Source organism: Amblyomma mixtum, chromosome 3 (genome assembly GCF_055824585.1).
Source record: "Amblyomma mixtum isolate Tamu chromosome 3, ASM5582458v1, whole genome shotgun sequence".
Classification (NCBI taxonomy): Eukaryota; Metazoa; Arthropoda; class Arachnida; order Ixodida; family Ixodidae; genus Amblyomma; species Amblyomma mixtum.
In genome coordinates, this window is record NC_143014.1 from 107,111,274 (window position 1) to 107,131,122 (window position 19,849).

Sequence of the window (19,849 nt, forward strand, 5' to 3'; positions counted from 1 at the left end):
AGTTCAAGCGCATATGAATTAAGGAAACCTCGGCCTCAATGGCTTGTTTGGTGGCTTCTTCGCAGCATCACATCAGGATGAACAGTTTTAGTTTGTAGTCTTCACTTGTGTTGCATGCACAACTTATATTCCACGAGTGCAGTTTGCCTGTACGCTGTACGCCGGAGAGCACTGCGCAGGAATCCCGAGCTGCACAGATGAGCGTAATGCAGCCAAGCATCCCACTCTTTGAACCAGTGCAGAAGTGCTTCACGGGGAAATTACCTTTTGGGGACTCATCGTGAGCATTTAATGCATACCTACTTCGTTGTTGCACCATCTGCGTTATGTTTACATTTGATGCTTTCAGTTAAAATATAATAGCCCTGCCTTGTATTTGCTGTTTAGTACAGTGTGGACAATTTTATAATTTTGTTCACATTAAGTTCCTGATTGTTCTACTGTTATGTACCTTATGTGCAGGAAACAGGGCAACCCTACCCAGCAAATGACAGGATTGATGCTTCAATGATAGAGTGGATTCGCATGGGAACCACTGTGGCTACAAATGCCCTTCTGGAGCGCAAAGGAGAGCCTACTGCCTTTGTTGTCACTGCAGGATTCAGAGACCTGCTGTACATTGGAAATCAGGCCAGACCACATCTGTTTGATCTTGTGAGCCTCAGCAGTGCACTAAGTTTCATCATATTTGTCTGAATTGTTTTTGTATGTGCCACTTTTCTTGCAATAGAGTATGGTATAGAAGTGTATGGTACAGAAGCACTATTACTGCAGAAGTGTATGGTGTCATCCTGGATGTAATACACATCATAGGAAATTAGATATCACCCTCTTTCTTATATAGACAAGTTCCTTAAGCATAGCGGGTGCTTTATCATCCAGAAAGGAAAAAAAAAAAAAAAAAGCCGCCGCGGTGGCTCAGTGGTTATGGTGCTTGGCTGCTGACCTGAAAGACGCGGGTTCGATCCCGGCCGCGGCGGTTGAATTTCTTTGGAGGAGAAATTCTAGAGGCCCGTGTAGTGTGTGATGTCAGTGCACGTTAAAGAACCCCAGGTGGTCGAAATTTCCGGAGCCCTCCACTACGGCGTCTCTCATAGCCTTAGTCACTTTGGGACGTTAAACCCCACAAACCAACCAACCAAGCCTAAAAAAAAACAAACTCAGTCATCGACTACTCGCTTAATTCATGTCTATGAGCACATAAGCATCAACATTACTGTATGCTGGGTCTCTTGTCACAGGCGCATAGCTGGTAAAAAAGACAGCTGGCAGGCATGGTGCATCAACTCATCTTCAAGATGTAACTGCTTTTCATCACACACTGTACCAGGACTTTACATCAAGCATTCAAAATAAACTCTGCTATCTCTGGTAAGAGGAATGGAACCCACAGATGGACAACAAACTACACACAGTTAAACTACGAAAATAAGCAGATCTGCAAAAAAAAGTGACAGATTTAAGGAGGTTACACTGTACAAACTATGGACAGAACACACCCATGCAATGCACTCATCTCCCAAGCAGCACATAGAAGCCATGGTGTACAAGATGTTGGAGAAGCTGCCTCTCATTCTTCTTTATTCTAATTGCATGTCATAGACTAGGGCTTGAGAGGAAGAGACACTTCCCTGTGCTATTGAGAAGAAGTCTACCTCCTCATCACACTTATCTCTTGGAAGATGAAGGAATGCTCAATTTTAGCAATGCCTTGGAAGTTTTTTTATCAGAGTAGGGCTTCTTACAAAGGGTTTTTTGTCGTACGTAACTCAGTCTCTCCCTCAAGTTTTAGGAGACAACTGAGTCTTTTTTTTTGTATTGTTTCTCGGCAGCTTCACAGTTCTTCCAGTGACAAGAATTGTGGTGAGGCTTCTGGATTTGCTAACGCAATTACTAGATTGCCTTTTTGGCCCTTATACACTGGTTCATTATTGATTTTTTAGCCAGTCTTCTCTTCGCCTTCTTATAGTATAGCACTAATTGGTTGCTGTTTGTTAGAAATGCCCTTATACAATCTGCTTTCAATATGCCGCTTTAGTTTCATTTACACCCTGCATTGTCATAGACACGAATGGTCTATGTAATTCTTCAGCTAGCATGGTTTGGCTGTACTTGCCCTTGGGTCCATAAAATTGGGGGCCCCTGTAGTGTTGCATAGGATGCGCGACAGTGGTAGCTGTGGAAACCTAAATAGAGTGTAGTCTGCTGTATGGAGATAAACTGTGTGATGAGAAAAAATAATTTGCGCTTATTAAATTAGAACACTGAAACTTTCAAGTGTTTTCATGGAGTGCCTGTCATACATACACATTACTTTGAAAATGAGAGTATTTTGATGTTCTCTTGATAATTTATAATAAACTTGCTGTTATAATGTATTCTGAAAAACATTTTAAAGTCAAATAAGTGTCTAACCAGGAAATAACTGCAGTTAACATCTACCATTTAACATTTTGAACTAGGTTTGCTACTATGCCAAGTTCTTTATTATACAGTCTAGCAATGCTTCAAGCTTTCAGGAAAGCTTAAAGAAATTATTTTTTTGGTCGTATGTTTAGGGAATCCCTCAAGGTGGAGTAGATTTGTAATGAAGGAGTAATTACTCAGTGGCATCCACCCAAACGAAGCCATACAGAAAGGAAAGCTATACAACTTTCTCAGAAACTTCACAGTTAAAGAAAAATTCCTCCTGATCTGGGGTCCGAATCCAGGACCACTGCTTCACCGGAGCAGTCGCTCTACCAACTGAGCTAGCCGGGACGACAAGCGTATGGTAGGGCGAGAGCGAGTTGATCAATAACTCTGAAGCGGGAACAGTATTGGTCAGATGTTTAGGGGAAACCCCCAAGGTGGAGTAGATTTGTAATAAGGGAGTAATTACTCATTGGCATCCACCCAAACGCGGCCATACGGCTACAAAGGAAAGCTATACAGCTTTCTCAGAAACTTCGCAGTTAAAGAAAAATGATTTACTCCCTTATTACAAATTATTTTTTTGTGTGCATCTTGCCCCCAAAAATCTGTTGTGGGCACAGAGTGCACCTAATGATGTTTTCAGACACTGATATGCGGTGTGACTTGTGGGCACTTTTCGGGAACATAATGCTTATTTATAGGTGTACGATAAGTTATTTGTGCATCACACTTGTGTAAAAGACTCTGCCCCAAATTTGACAGCCTAGAATTTGGAAAAAAAAAGAAGAAAGCAACACCTGGTAAACGGACAGTTGCATTTCAAGCTTTCAGTGCCAACAGGGCAACTCTCATTCACTCATAGATTTTGAAAGCATGGCATGCAGTGTCCGTGTTTATTATTATTTAAAGCTTCAAAGTTAAAAGAATTTCAAAAATAATATATGACCGAGCAATATATGACCAAGCAACCCTCTTATCGATGTACCCCCCTTTTTTTCTTCGCTATATATTCTCTGTACTTCGAAATAAAAATCAGTTGATAGTTAATGCCTGTGTGTGTGTGTCTTTGAATGTTCCTTGTGTCTCGTTCCTGCGCTGTTCCCTAACCATGCAGCAAAAGGACCAACTAGCCCTCCAATACGCTCTTCTAAAATAATATATGACCCTGAGAAGATTTCCAGATGTACTAACAAGCAGAGCCTAACTAACGATGACAGCAAAACAGATAACTGATAACCACAGTTCCAGTGGAGGTATCGACTACCTGACGCCAGTCACACAACGTTTTGTAAAGCACAGATTGGGCTGTTTTTACATGTGAGATAAAAGCCGCCGCGGTGGCTCAGTGGTTATGACGCTTGGCTGCTTACCGAAAGACGCGGGTTCGATCCCGGCCGCAGCGGTCGAATTTCGATGGAGGCGGAATTCTAGAGGCCCGTGTACTGTGCGATGTCAGTGCACATTAAAGAACCCCAGGTGGCCAAATTTTCCGGAGCTCTTCACTACGGTGTCCCTGATAGCCTGAGTCACTCTGGGACGTTAAACCCCCATAAACCAAACCAAATGTGTGATAAAAAAAATTGGTCTGGAAAAGGCCTCCCCTTTTCGATGGGCAATATTGTCAGAGTAAAGGGCTGTCACATGAATGCACAGAGTTTTTTGAGTCATCAAAAGCAACGAATTCACGGTAGCATGAAGACACTTGTCTTGTATGCTCATGCAAGCAATTCTTGCTTACCTTATCTGTTCTGTTTATGTTCTGAAAATGAATTCTTTTCATGATGCATGGTATAATGCATTGAGAAGGTTGTTGGTGAGAATAAAGAGCTTAAATTCGCTCTTGTGGAAATATTTGCTTAGCTTAAAGCTTAAACCAATTTATGCTTATAAGCTCTGCTTAGTAGTGATGCTGACTACAGCTTGAAGGGTCAATCTTGTTTTAAAAGACGTACACTGTGGGCCCTCATGCTTACGTGGTGCTTAAGAGAATTTATTATGGAGCAGAAAAAAATTAAAGTATTTGGGTATATTTAAAAAATTGCAGTTGTGTTGTCTTCTGATTATTACCTAACAACTACTGAGCTGGATGTGATGTGGTGCACCTCTGCTGGTACATTGATCACATAGAGAAGTGAAGCCATGTAGGTGCAATTTAAAATTTAATTGTTTAGTTAGAGTAGCATTTGTTAGTAGTGACCTGCTCAATTACAATTTTTTTGCTTGATTCCAGTATATTTTGTTAAAAAAGAAAGTGGCTCACGACATTCTTTGAAAGCCACAGTGACTAACTGGGGGCTAGACTGATTGACAAGCTGTTTTCATTCCTACGAGCCACAGGAAAGCTACTTGTGACGTATGGAAAAAAAGGAAAAAAAATACAGGTGTTCCGAGAGTGTTTCATTTCAAGCGTTTCAAAGCTGGCTGCTCCTGGACAGCTGGCATTGTCTTTTTACAACCCTGCTGTATGTATCAGTGCCTTGGTTGAAGTATGTTATTGGTAATCTCTCTGCACAGCGTTTATGCACAGCCATGCAGCTTGCAAGCATCTGGAAGTAATAAGCATGAGGCGCATACTATGTTTTGTGTGCTTGTAACAGTGAAAGGAGGTCATAGAAGTTAGTAGGTAGTGGGTTTGACAGAAAAATTAGTGATAGAAAAAAATGTTATAAGAATTTTAAAGATTTTTTTGTAAGCCTCATTTCTCTTCTAATAAACTCTTGTGACAGTGCAGTCATTCTTCTCAGATTGCTCTACTGGGCTAAGTAGGATTGGATTTTAGGTTTCTTTATGCAAAAACGTTATATGGCTTATCGGCAACGAAACCCGGCATCAGCATTGGCCAGCAGCAGACTGTAAGAAAGTGGTGTCCAGAAACCTGGTGATGTCATCAGCAAAGAAAAATAAAATTTCTTCCAAAGGTGCCAGGAATTGAACACAGGACTTCCGGAAAACCGCGTTGCTTCTTGGTGAACAGTTATGAACCTACAGTGTATGTGTTGCCCTACGACTCTATGCTAATGAGTACGTGTGTCATTGGAAAGGAAGAGAAAAAATAATAAATTAATGAATAATAATAAAGAAATAGAAATAGAAACACTGCTTTCGAATTCAAAGCATGGTAGTAGACTTAAGTGCTCTTCGTAATTTTTGTAGTAACCTTACTTATTGCACTTTAAATGAATTTTTTGAGGTATTGGTCTAGATTGCATATAATTAGGACCCTTTGTTTTCAGGTAAAATCAAACATTTTTCTATATTTGCACCCCCAAGCTAATTTTAAGAAATTTAGGTTGAATTTGATTTTTCCCAGTAAAACCGCGTTTCTAAAATGTGGTCTGTTGGTGTGAATGGCTGAACGTGTTGACTGGCACAAGACACTACCCTAAATCCACTTCAGCTGGCGTTCCTTGTCTATTAGCAGTGGAAGTAAACTTTGCCCTGTTACTCAAGGTATGGTCTTGTCTCAGGATGAGTTCAAACACATGCAGTTAGCTACGAACTTTGGCAACACAGATGTTCACCTGATAGGTTATTGATGCCAATGGTTAAGTGCAAGCCCACACCGTAGCTGGCGCTAGTTTAATGCTCCTGTTTCTTCTAAATGGAAGCTGTAATGCTGGCTGAATGCTTTTTCCGTTTGAGTGTATGCAAAGGCATGGCAGTTTTAGCATTAACATACAAATGCACTGAGTGTGGATGATAATGTATTTAGAGAAAGAATAGTAAATGAAGTGCAGAAAAAGGGAACCTGGAAGCCTGTAAGGAATACCCCAATATAACTTATTTATTCATTCAAGGTACCTATGAACGCCTTTAAGTGCATTATTTTTTGGGGTACTGTTTTATGAAAATCGGGCTCTTTATACTACCACACTGAGTTCTGATGATGAATTTTTTTTTGTTCATTAAAAATGACTTTTTTAAATACCTAAACTATAGAATGGCTTGTAGAAATCCTCAATTTCCAACCAACTTTGAACTTAAGAAATCACACCAGGTTTTTACGTCCTGAATTTCAAGAAGAAAGTAACACTAAAAAATGAAGCTCCATACCCGTTAAGTTTGTCATTTCATTTATGATGTACTCTGAGTTAAACAGGGGACCGCACAAATTTATGCTTTAAATCTGCGTTAGCACAACTTTTCGTTCATTTCGCGTAATCAATATGTGTAGCATGCATGTAACATAATCTAAAAGCTGCTGTAATACCAGAAATATTATCTTCTGAATTTAATTTGAGGAACAAGGTAGGGATTAATGTAGTGGTTGCAGTCATGCTAAAAATCTGCGTGTAAAAGTAACTTTGCTTTTGTTGAAAATCTGCATGGAAGTGTACTGTGCGATGTCAGTGCACGTTAAAGAACCCCAGGTGGTCGAAATTTCCGGAGCCCTCCACTACGGCGTCTCTCATAGCCTTAGTCGCTTTGGGACGTTAAACCCCATAAACCAAACCAAACCGAAAAGTAACTTTGCCTGTTTATTGTGTAGTGTTTGCAGCAGTGTGATGTCTGCAATATTAGTACATGCATCTCATTCAATAGTGAATCTCCAGTTGCATGGCATTTTGACTGTGGTAGTTTTGCTCAGAGGCTTTGGCCATGTAGTAATTGTAGCTTTTATTACTATAGATTTCTCATGCTGTAACGTCCTCGTGTGATTTATTTCTTTAATCCATTAGTGGTAGGCATATGATGGGTCTTAATTTTTGCAGCTATTACTGTGTTGTTGCCTTGCTTACACTGATCAATGAGACTGCCCCTATGGTTTTCTTGCCTGCCTAAATGTGGATGAGCATGCATGCTAGTCTTTCGTGGGCCTACAAGGGAGAAGTGCATGAGCTGTTCTTTGTTCTGAGTTCTCTCTTGTTACATGAGCATGATGAACATGCTACCATTGATTGAGAAAGAGGTCAAATAGTGGCTAGGAAGCAGAACTTGGGCCTCAGGATTTATTTGGTTTTGGATTTTTATGTACTGAAGCTGTATTATAGGTAGGGGTGGGACTTTTCACTTTTATTTTTAAAAAATTCGGCAGACTTTTTTCAATGTTTATTTCAGAAGGCAAGTTTCGTTTTTTTTTTATGAGTATTATTTTCGATGAATGAATTACTGAATTACTAACTTTTTCCGGTGGTTTAATGTGGCAGTCCTGTGTGGTCAGAAGTCATCTCGAGTTTATCTCAGCGCTTTTGTCAGCATGAACAGTTTATTTACCCGTAATTATTGTGTAAATGGTAGTACTTAGAACTGTGCTTGTAGAAGGTATTGCTGCCGCCATTAAAAAAAAGTAAGGCAAGTCAAATGAGGTAGCCGGCAGTTAAAAACATATGTGGAAGTTTACTTTTAAGGACTAGATCGACATGTTATTTTTGGGTTCTCACATTGGGTTGATCGAGAGCGTGGGGCATCACATGGTCTGTGTGTGTACTGCAGTGGTGGAACTGCCACTTAGTTGTTGTGGTAGCCAGAACATGATGCTATTTCATGACACCCATGCATGGTTTTGTGTCATTGTCCTACATGCAGTTGATGACCCTACATAACCAATCAGCTACTCTAAGTGTGGGATGGTAGTGAATAAACAGTACTTAGCTAGCAAGCGGCAAGGTGCTTCTTGGTCTGCAGAGGCATGTTAGCTAGTGAAGCAATACCTCAAATCGCACAACTGAGCTGCTTATTCAACAATATCACCGTCTCACCACGCCCTTGGCTTCCCTTGGCTTAATTTTCAACTTTGATGGTGTGGTAACATGTACTCGGCAACCAGGTAGCTATGCCTGCATGCCAAAAGTGCTGACCTTTTTTGGTTAAAACCGTATTTTGAAAACTGAATTTGGCGTACTTTTATTAACTTTTTTTGGTTTAAACCAAAAAGTCTAACCTCTGATTTATGGGCCGTGAGGCATGTCATAGTGGATGCCTCTGGTTTATTTTGACTGCAGGAGACCCAGCATTTAAGTTTGAAATCCTAGTTCCTTGTATTTTTGAATGCATATACTTTGTTGATCTGTATATGCAGACCTCATAGAATAGAAGCATTCCAGTCGCATTCAGGTATCGTCAAAGTGAGCAATGAATGTGCTGCTCCATCTCTTCTGAGCAGTGAAACACTGAAATAATGGTGCTAGCACCGGTCTTGTATTAGTGGTTTTTCTGTAGCTACAACACTGCATTTCATATTCTCTCAAGTAGCATGGAGTTCACTGAGTGATATCAGTGGCATGTGCAGTTTGTGTACACATGTCACACATACTAACTGTATCCTGGTGTTGGCATTAATTTGTTGGTGTGCGCTATTTGTGCTTGTTTGCAGCTGCTTTTCTTTTTTAAAAAGTTTGCTGCTCAATAGGGGAGTGTGAATATTCGATATCTCGATTACATATCAAATATGCTTATTATTTGGTTCATATCGATTAGGAAATAAACTAATACTCGAAAATTTCCAAGTATTCGGCAGCGATCAAATATTTCGAATGTCATAAATCTGACTAAGGCAAAACCATAACATCTGGGCAGTTTACCCTAATATCGAGTTTAAAGTGTTCGAAAAACAGTACAGAGGTGTCCTCGTCACATTTTTGTCTGTCACCATTCAGACACTGATGAGCTTGGGCCACATGCGAAGTTCTGCAAGTGAGCTTTCCCACTTACCCCTCTTGATGAAAACAATATGGTCAACTACCAGCTTCAAAAATCACAATGCGAAAGTGCATCGTTTTTTAACCTTCCATAATCTGTTTCATACTTAACGCTTTAACTTGTCCTGTCGCCTTTATAACTCTTCCAGTTTGAGCTCCGCCGTCTCATTTTAGATAACTGTGATATGCAGGAAAGTCCACTCGCAGAATTTCAAATGGAGCTCCCGAAGGCAGAGCCGAGTTGAGATGTCTTTGGCAAAGTAATCTATTGTATATCTCACCTGCTATAAGCTGCATTGTAGCCCGCCCACATCTGACGTGCGCATGACAGAAGGCACGATGATGATAGGAGTACCCCTGTCACAAGGCTAAAAACAGCTGGCCGTGTAGTTTTAGTTTCTGGGCTTCACCTCAGCAGCTGTCTGTGCACCTCTTCAAGCTGCTTTCGGTCACTGACTGGTGCATCGCTGGTCATTTATTTTTCTCTTTTGAAGCAGTCTCGCTGTTCTGACGCCATTGTATGTGTTCGAATAATTCAGGCATTTCATCCTGTCCCTTGAAGTACGAATTAATGAAGTTTTACTACCCATGTTAGTTTTAGCTGGCAGTCATGTGTCAATTCATGGATCCCATTTCGTCTCTCATTTACAATGACCACATTACAGTTTGCATGCTGTTATGCTGTTTAATCAAGCAGTACACATTTCTGTGCGCTTTTTTTTTTGTAGCGTGAGCTACATTGGCCACAGTCTCGCCGTTTCGCGTGCTCCTTCCATCGACCATACTGCGCATGCGCAAGGGGCGAGTGACGTCACTGTGCACAGGTGGCGTGCCTCGCCGCGCGGGCATGCCGCTGGCGCTGCTGCCGCCGGCGCAGAGCCATGTGACGTCACTGCTCACGCTACATGTACCCTGGCGTAGCAGAGCTAAGCCACTGCCAACTTTTTTTTAGTAACGTGCTTAGCTAGCCTGGTATTGTTTAATTTCACTTTCAAAGACCTCACAGTTTTCAGAAAAGACCACAGTGGTTGCCGATTTATCACTTTCTGAAATTTACCTTTACACTGAACACACATGCAATATTCGATGGCATTTTTCTTCATATTAAAAAAATTCAGTGTTTGCACACTCATACTGCTCAAGAAATCCGTATAATACGCGACATAACTGACTTGTGTAGCATTCGATACCAGCTGAAAAAGTAAAGCACTTAACAATTGAAAGTCGTTGGCAGCATATACCTACTTTATAACCTGGCTGTAAGGTGCAAAAAAAGTTTGTTACATGATGTTAAGAGTGCCACATAATTTGAAAGGAGAAATATTCCATTCAAAATTATGTGGGGTTCATGATCAGTGTCCTGCTAGGTCTGTTTATGATAGCAGTTTCCAGTTGTCAGTGCCCAGTGTGTGAAGAAATAAGGAAGATGCAGTGCTCTGTGTATACTGCACTATTTATTCTTCAGTCACTACATTCTTTTCTTTTGCATGTATTTCATGTTTCTAAAAGGGGAGTAATATTCGTGAAGTGTTTTTGCATAGAGTTTTCAACTATGTAAACAAGGATTGCAGATGTGGGTTACTATTGCAGATGTGGGAAGGTGGTGCTGTAGTGGTAACGATCAGAACAAAGGGCTGAGCTATCTTCATGCAGGATATGATAAAAGGCATGTTTTATGCACTATTGTGGTGATACTAACATGGAAAGCTTTGGCTTTTTCAATTCTTGCTGCATAATTAAGAAGATTTGAATTTTTCTGGGTGCAGGCATCAATAATAATGCTAGTAATGATTTTACGTAGTATGCTTCGCTTCACAGTAAGTTGAAGCCTTGTGCCTGATTCAGTACTTACTGTACGTCTTTTCTTTTGGGGTGTCGTAAATAACCTGTAACTCACCATGTGATTATGATTTGTGCCTCTGCCTGCTATATCACTGCATCTCAACACATATGTATTTGTTTAAGTATAAAGTGTGACTGGTTAATTTCCATTGCGATAAAACATGGCTTGCTTTTACTCAATAGTGGTGCAAAGAATGAATCAAATAACTGTCAAGGTAAGTGGTGTAGTTTGCTTGGTTTCTTACTTTGCCTTCTATTTTGTCTTCTAAACAGACCTGTGCCAAGCCTGAAGTGCTCTATGATTATGTAGTTGAGGCAGATGAGCGGGTCGCTCTATGCAGAGATGACTGCTGTCTAGATCTGGACTCACCAGAATTCTTGGGCACCACCGAAGAAAAGGTATTTAGAGCTACTAAATAGAGTAAGCATGACGATTGTAGCATCTATAGGTCAGATGTATAAGCTGCAGTGTAAGAGCTCATGGCTTGCAATATATGTACTGAGGTCATGGAAGTTTATTAAAATATTAACCATTCTTTCTCTTTTTTTTTTTCCTTTCTAAAACTTGGCATCAGCCTGAGTCAAGGATAACCTTCACTAAGCTATCTGATTTGTGCACTTGGATCTAATCTTGTGCAGTGCATTTGTACTTGTTTCTCATAATAACACTTGACATGCATGTTGGTCATGTGTGTGTTTTGCAGCAGTTGTGGGTTGCAAATGTTAGGCTTGTTTCCTTCTTAAGTGTCCTAGAGAGCACCTGTGTTTTGAAAATCATTGCAATTAATTTGCAGGGTCGGTAGTTGTCACCTACATCTTCGCTTAAAAGAGTGAACTTGGATCCATTTTATATCAGGAGCTTGTTAGAGACCGAAATGTGTGTGTTACACTTATTCACAATAAGTTTGTAATTAACTAAGGTACATATACAAACAGGATGCTCGACAGCTCCACAGGGCCTTAGCACTCCTTTAAATTGAGAGAGTTTCCCCATTGAATTGGAACGGAAAACACTTACTTTTCCTATGAATTGTTCTTGTACCCAACAGTCTTGAGGCAAATATAGTAAATGGCCCCATCTGTTTCAATTCATGGATTTGCTCAAAAGCTGTTTGTAGCTTAGTGTTATTCTCATCATTACTGACAGGTGTATTTTATATTAGAATTTTGATATGAGGTAAAGATTTGCATAATACATTGTATTTACTGAGACCTTTTTTTTCTCTCTTTTTTTGTCTTTTGCAAGATTTTTTTTCTTTCGCAAGACATGTTGACTTGTACCCCATAAAGCCAGTAGTCTGTTTGTAAAAAAAAAATCTGTGCTTGATAATCTTGGCCATTTATTCATGTTGCTGTAGCTGTCACTATGTTTGGAATCATGTTAATCATATTCTACTGCTGGAAATATTGGAAGGGAACATTCTGGACAGTTTTGCTTAGCAAAGACTGCATGTAGATGAATTTTGGTGAGCCAGCTATATATTCTTTAAATTTTTTTCTCACACTTGCATTTACCTTTATACTTCTTTTGCCCCACCGTGGTGGCTCAGTGGTTACGGCGCTCGGCTGCTGACTCGAAAGACGCGGGTTCGATCCCGGCCACGGCGGCCGAATTTCGATGAAGGCGAAATTCTGGAGGCCCGTGTACTCTGCATTGGCGGTGCACGTTAAGAACCTCAGTTGGTCGAAATTTCCGGAGCCCTTCACTACTGCGTCTCTCATAGCCTGAGTTGCTTTGGGACTTTAAACCCCAATAAACCAATTTACCAACCAATACTTCTTTTGCTAATGTTGCTATATTTTCATGCACATCTGTATAGGTGACCATCATCAAACCTCTTGACGTACAAAAGCTGAAGTTGGATCTGCAAAAGGTGTTGGATCAAGGAATCAAGAGCCTGGCTGTGGCTTTGATTCATTCTTACACGTACGTTTAAGAAGTTACATTTGTTTGTGTCAGGGATAAAAAAATTTTATGTGAGGTTGGAAAGGATACAATTAGCAGCCTTAAAAATGGCTGGGGCATGTGTTTTTGTTTATATATGCACTTGTGAGTGTCATGTGGACAAAAGTGGATGCTTGAGAAAGTTGGTGTGACATTATCAAAACAGTGCAGGGGCACCGGTGAGAACAGAACCACTGAGAGATGCAAGTGCAGTGCCCTGTCTGTGTGTGCTTCTGTGCTTTTCTGTGTCCCTGCGCTGTTTTGTTAATGGCATGTTAGTAACAAACTTTTGTACAGTAGTGCGCGTGTCACAGGCTGTGAGAGGCCTGCGAAATCCGTCACAGTCCGATTTCACAAGCAAACTACTGTGACTTCAAGTGCAGTTTTTTGTGCAGGTCTCTGGGCCTCGGCCATAGCACTTACTTCTCCCTAGTCAGTATTAGAGCTCTGGACACACTTAACATTATCATCATTGTCACAAGTTTGAATTGGAGCACCAGGAAAGATATTTTTAACTCCGAATTTCTTAGCAGTAAACATGAGCAGACAAGGGAAGGGGAAATAAGGTGCTTGTTATTGCATACATACGACAGAAGTCAACAGGCATCGAAACCTAGCAGCATAGAGGAGTGTTTCTTTTTTATTTATTTAAATTTTTTATGAGTGGGAAATAATACTGTAACTACTTAATGGCTAAAAGACAAATTATTCTAAAGCAGAAGAAAAAACAACCACATGCCGTCGGTGAGGTCAGTGACCTCTGAATTTCACGCACAGTGCTCTACCAACTGAGTTACAGTGGCAGCAGTCAGATCTTCTACTTTCGGGGTATCTACATTGCGTGTTACATAACCTTGAGAGTGTCCATCTGCGCTACCCTCGTCCATAGTGGTGCACATAGAATGTCCTGTATTACCGTGAGCGCCATGTGGAGCTTGATCGAACAGAGAAGGGTGGAAGCTGTGCGAGAACCCTGTTATGCTACCTATGGCATCAAGACTGCCAGAACCGAGGCCTTCGTTAAGCAGTTGAGCAGACAAGGGAAGAGAAATGTGGGGCTTGTTATGACATATGTGTTAAAGAAGCCAACGGTCACCGAAACTAAGTAGCATAGGGGAGCGTTTCTATTTTTTAATTTGTTTTTTTTTTTGATCAACAGGAAATAATAGTGTAATTAGTTAATGGCTGGAAGATAATTGATTAGAAAGCAGAAGAAAAAACAACCACATGCTGCCGGTGGAATCGGAACCCACAACCTCCAGTACAGGACGTACTACATCCGCTGCTATTGATAAGGGTGGCACTGGTGAACACTCTCGAGGTTAGGTTACACACAACGTACATACCCCCAAAAGCGGAACATTTGACAGCTGTCACTGTAGCTCAGTTGGAAGAGCAGCTTATTTATTTGTCTTAAATATTAGGTAGTAACAATAATGGCACACAATGATCTGAACAGTAAGCATAGCCTTATTGGTATGAAGTCTGTCACATTTTGTAAACATTAATGCTGGACTTGCTTATTAAAGTGAGGGAATGTCCTTTTTTTTTTTTTCTGACTAGGTTTAGGAGTTCAGGCAAGTGTTTCCCAGAAGTGACAGCAATATTGAAAATAAATTGAGTAGTGTGTATTTATTTAGAATGTCATTATATCCTTAGAATTTTCAGATTGAGCAGCCATACTTCAAGTTTCCAGCTGAACTGGATGGAGCTGGAGATGCGAAAGGCTGTAGGTTGGCTAGTCTGCAGAGCTGTCCAAAATGCTTTGTTGCATAATTATTTTGTGTAAAAGCACTGCTGTGCTAGATGACCTCCTGATTGAGTAGGAGTGCCATATGGCCATGCAGGCTTTGTGAAAAAATTATCTGCGGCTCTTCAGCAGGTACTGCTTTAAATATGAGCTGAAATGCTCAATGCAAGAATATCAGTATATCATGGCCCCAGATATTGTGTGGGCATGCTTCAAAAGCTTGTGAGTGAAAGGAAGAGCAGGACTGTGTGGCAGCTGCTCCCCCAAGAAGCACATGATGTGCTCAGCTGCTGGGCTTGAAAAGTGTATTCATTGTAGGATGACTGACTGTTAAGATAAATGCGGCATAGCACTTGTTCTTTTGTTCTCTGGTCTCTATGAGTGCAGTTTAGAGTATCAAAATATCTTTGTGTAGCTGGAAGCAACTGCAACAGGTATGAATATGAATACCTCTGTTACATGGGAATTTTCATTGGTAATCAAGTTGAATGTCACTTGAGTTGGACTGCAGTTGGCTGCAGTGGAGTGGTGCCACACAGCAGTGCCAACTGTTGTTGAGCTCTCAGTGGCACTTCAGTTTAGCTGATATCTGTGGTCCCAGATGGATGGGTCATCTGACAAAGTGGTGGTTGACAGACTCACCATATTAGCCAAATTGGCAATATTTCACACTGCCACATGTCCTCAGGTCACATGAAAAATTATTGTACTGGCTAGTACAGGTCCTATTACTGATCGACTCTATAGTGCAAGCATGTAGAGTGATATCAAAAAAGCTGTGGCCAAGTGCTGGAGCCAAATGCACCTCTACTGGATTGTCTTGGTTTTAAGCTATGCTCAACTGTGGCATACACAAAGCACAAAGCTTGAATAGAAATTGCAATTCATTAAAGTAAAATATGGGAACGAAGTTTAAAAATAAGAGTACCAAAATGCAAAAAGTTTTATACATTGACATTCTGCACATGCTGTAATTAGGTGATGAAGACAGGGGAAAGTAGTTTTTTTTAATGGTCTGTGAAAATACGGCTTACTGCTGTTAATTTTAGCAGCAGCTAGAAAGCTTAACTGCTGTTTTGAACGGTGGTTGAATCTGCCCATGTCTTTTTCACATGTCTGTGTTAGAGGCTTCTTATTTAAAAAGGTTTTAGGCGCAAAAAACCTTTTCAAATATGAATCAAAACCAACTAGCCCAGCAGCAAGTGCTCTTAGACTATGTTTAGAGGCTTCTTGTTTGAATACAACTTATTGTGCTGAATGTTATTGGTGGTAATCTTTGCAGCTATAGTTGTCAAGGGGACTTTTTTTTCTGGGGAATAGGCATCAGTGTCACAATATGCTACAAGCAGAAACTCTCACATTCACTTGCTAGCCAATGGGAATGCTATCCATTTGGGGAGGGGAGTGTGCGGTTGGCATTCACATGGGAGCGAGGGGGGGGGGGGGGGGGGGGGGTTGCTTCTGAAGAGGGAAAAGCTCCTGGAAGCTTTTCAGGCCAGTTAAGGATTAGTGGGCTTCAGCATTGCTGCTGCTGCTTCTGAGCACACCAGATGTCCTTTGCTGTGCATCATGTGTTGTGTAGAAACATGAGAGCAGCCCTGGCTCTGGCTGTTGTGACTAGCTTGTTCTTGCTACACTAATGTGCATTGTGACTGTTCAGTTTTTTTTTTCACAAACAAGATAATGTTCGTAATATTTTTAAAGGTTCAAGGAGCATGAGCTGCTAGTGGGCCAGTGTGCTACTGAGCTTGGCTTCGAGCATGTGTCCTTGTCATCCGATGTGATGCCCATGGTCCGCATCGTTCCCAGAGGATTCACAGGTCCGTGAGCTAGCTGCAATGGTTGCCCCATTTTTTTTGTGTGAAGTGAAAGTCATGGAAGGAAAGGCTCAGTCAAAACACCAGTGTATTTTGACTGAGATATATATTTTTGGTAAAGAACCACTTTGCCTGTTAAGACAGTATCGAAAAATGATGAGACCAGTAAATGCGTAATGAAGTTCTTCAAACTTCATAACACAGGAGCCTCCTTCCTCTTTGTTTTTTTATACAGTTGTGCGAAAGGCTAGATAGACCTGCAAGCGATTAGCCAAGGCCATCTCTGAGTGAGGATTAACATAGGCTAGATATGATCGTCTGCTACAGCTTTCTGCATTGTGTATGTGTGAGCTAGCCTCCTTTGAAACATATATTGAGAGCAAATATATGTAATTGACCTATTATGAACCTAAATATACAGCATTGTATGCATGCATAGTGCTAGTAATCGTATGATGCAATTGTGCACCATACATTGATGAACAGAAGAAAACAGTGCAGCTTTTCATTGATGTTCTCTGTGTGCAAGAATAAATAAGTTCATTTGGTACTTGAAAAAATGATGTGGCTATATTTGTTATCTTTGTAGCATTACTCCGCAACCCTCTGCCACCATGGCTTTTTAGGGACCCCCAACCTTTCACCATTGCAGAAGGGAACTAATCCATCTGTGGTTGAGTGCTAGGTTGGCATTTGACATAAACACATGCTACATGGTTTCCACTCTCGGTGGCATAGCCATCCATGATTGCTTTTATTTGCATACAACCATTGCACTGCTGGCAGTGATATGAATAGCTGTATTTGCATGCATCCAAAATTTCAAAAGATGCCTACATGCCTGATGAATGATGAGTAGCGTAATGGTGCTCACATTACATGTGGAAAATTAATAAATCAGAAGGTAATTGTTCCTAAAAGCTATTGATTTTGCTGATTGTACCTCTTCTTTTTTTCAGCTTGTGTTGATGCTTATCTGACACCTTGTATCAAGAAGTATGTCGAAAGTTTCGCATGTGGATTCAAAAACAACCTCAAAGTAATTTTATTTATTTGTTCTACTGCTTCTTAAGGCAGGGAGTGGCAGGGGGGGTTGTGCATTTCCTGATGCCTTGAATTAGTACATACTGACTAGTGTGCTGAATAGTTCAGCTGATTAGATTTGTGGCACTTTATTTCTGCCCCAGCGCATTGTATTGTCTAGTTCTTGGCTATTTTCCTTGCCATAATTTGTGCTGTAAATGCTCTCCTTTTCTTCTCTTCAATTCCACAGGATGTGCCTGTCCTGTTTATGCAGTCTGATGGGGGACTGACACCAATGGAAACGTATGTCATTTGACACCTTCACCTTTTATTTTGCATTTTATTTATAACATTATTGGCAATTGCAATCAATTTGGCAAGTTTTCATGTATACACTTTTGATTCAGGTTTTCAGGCTCTCGATCCATCCTGTCTGGCCCAGCTGGGGGTGTAGTCGGCTACGCTAAAACATCCTACAATGAAGAGGATAAAGTGCCAGTTATTGGCTTTGATATGGGAGGTTAGTATTTTTGTCCTGTGCTTGTGTTGCCAAACTTCTGAAATGATATTGAGTCTGTGATGTGGTATCAGTGGAAGCATTCTAAAGTGAGGAAACACCTTCATAAAATTTTGTAACATGTTCCTTTTATCTGCCATGATGCACAATGGCTTTAATGGTTATCATTAATGAGACTAGGTTTCTACAACAAAATTGCCTCAAAAGGTTTCATTTTTAAGGGATTGCTGTGTGTATGTTGATTGTTGTGGAAGAGCTTGCAAAAAAGTGACTCATTTTCACTGTATTTTCAATTCTTTTGAAAAAATGCAAGAACATCGTCTGCCAATACATTTCTAATTTTGCTGAATGTAGTATTCAGCAACATAGGCATTATGAGCTTTGGAACTTTAAAGCCTGATTGCTTTTGCTGCATTTATAATATGTTTATCGCAGTCCTATTGATAAGCTGTTTGATCGCTGTTCACTAGCTGGTGCTGTATCACTAACCTTTTTTATTGTAGGGGATTTTTTTCAGCAGAATTTAATTATTGTAAGCTGCTTTATGGTGGTCTAAGACCTTCCAGGACCTATGGCAACATTTTTTTTATCACATTCTGGTTCTGAACTTGCTGAAATGTGTTGAACTTACTTATATAAGACGTGAACATTGTATTTTCAACAATATTTTCTTGTTTACTTTCTTGATACTGGAAATTCGACCTCGGATAAATGGATGTGAGTACTGGGGCTGTAGGTTTTAAAGTTGCTGATACAAAGATGAATATTTTAAGTTTTTTATGTTTGTAAATCCACTGCATTCTGTATATACATTTGCTTTATATACTTAGTCTCTTCATTTTTCATGGTAATGCAGTTGAGTGAGCCAGCATATAAAAAGAAGCACTATACTAGATTTTAGTGGTTTTTGCCAGTTTTAATGTTATCTTTGCTCAGTAAATTTATTTCATGTTAGAAACGAACAAGATGCCTTCCAAGAAAGTCAGGATTCAAGATGTTTCAGCTTTCTTTCGGATGTCGCTGAGTAAGTTAAGCTGTCGTGAGGAAAATGAAATGCTTTTAAATTCCAACCTTCGTGGTTATCATTGTACCCCCTTTCAGCATAAGTTCCTTTTAGCATGAATAGCATTTGACCAGACAAGACTTTTCTAGGCTTTTATTTCAGTAAATTTAATACTCAGAATTTCATAGTTTATATCATATTCTCTGTGTGCTTTCTTGTTTGACAAGGATTCTTACACGAGGTCCTCTTTTAGTGCAAAAAAAGTGCAATTATTTGGTTTCCAGGAACATCAACTGATGTAAGCAGATATGATGGCCACTTTGACCATACCTTTGAAACAACAACAGCTGGTGTGACAATTCAAGCGCCACAGGTTTGTAACACATACTTTTCAAAAGCAGGCTTGCTTTTATATTGTTGTTCATGTGTCTTTACAAGCTATCATGCTTGTTGGTGCAAAACGTAGCTGAGTAGAATTGAAGTGAACCAAGTTAGAGCCTCAGGTCAGTTCTATTTTGACAAGTGAAGTTTCGTTTATGCAGTTATCTGAAGTCTCCAGAAAGTCTCCAAAAAGTCCAAAGTTATCCAAAAAGAATTTTGAATTCTGAGGCCATGAAGACTGCCATCTAGTGCTGAAAAAAAAAAAGGGCAGATTCGGGTTATTGTGAAGCGGGAGTCTTCGAAGACAGTTGTCCCTGATTGAATTTGCCAAGGAAGTGAAATTCTCAGCATGTCTCTTTCCATAAGCAGCATGGTTGCCAAGTAGGTGGCATGTCTAAAATTGGGATGCCTTGAATTTTTGGTTTGTATGCAGAAAAGCAGGAGGAGGCTAACAAGGCTAATAGATCCAAAGTAAAGAAGGCAGAACCACAAGTGTGGGAAGGAAAACAAACTGGACT

At 40.3% G+C, this 19,849-nt stretch overlaps 1 protein-coding gene across 2 annotated transcripts in view; it reads left to right on the forward strand.

Annotated features, from left to right (window-relative positions):
• LOC149351286 (5-oxoprolinase) overlaps positions 1 to 19,849 on the forward strand; it is a 91,622-nt gene that overhangs the window by 827 nt on the left and 70,946 nt on the right. For both annotated transcript variants that reach the window (XM_089580571.1, XM_089580570.1), the window contains exons 2-9: positions 463 to 654; positions 11,169 to 11,294; positions 12,716 to 12,822; positions 16,295 to 16,410; positions 17,367 to 17,446; positions 17,681 to 17,733; positions 17,838 to 17,950; positions 19,235 to 19,323. In XM_089580571.1, the coding sequence (XP_089436697.1) occupies positions 463 to 654; positions 11,169 to 11,294; positions 12,716 to 12,822; positions 16,295 to 16,410; positions 17,367 to 17,446; positions 17,681 to 17,733; positions 17,838 to 17,950; positions 19,235 to 19,323 (876 nt within the window). The remainder of the gene's footprint in view (positions 1 to 462; positions 655 to 11,168; positions 11,295 to 12,715; positions 12,823 to 16,294; positions 16,411 to 17,366; positions 17,447 to 17,680; positions 17,734 to 17,837; positions 17,951 to 19,234; positions 19,324 to 19,849) is intronic.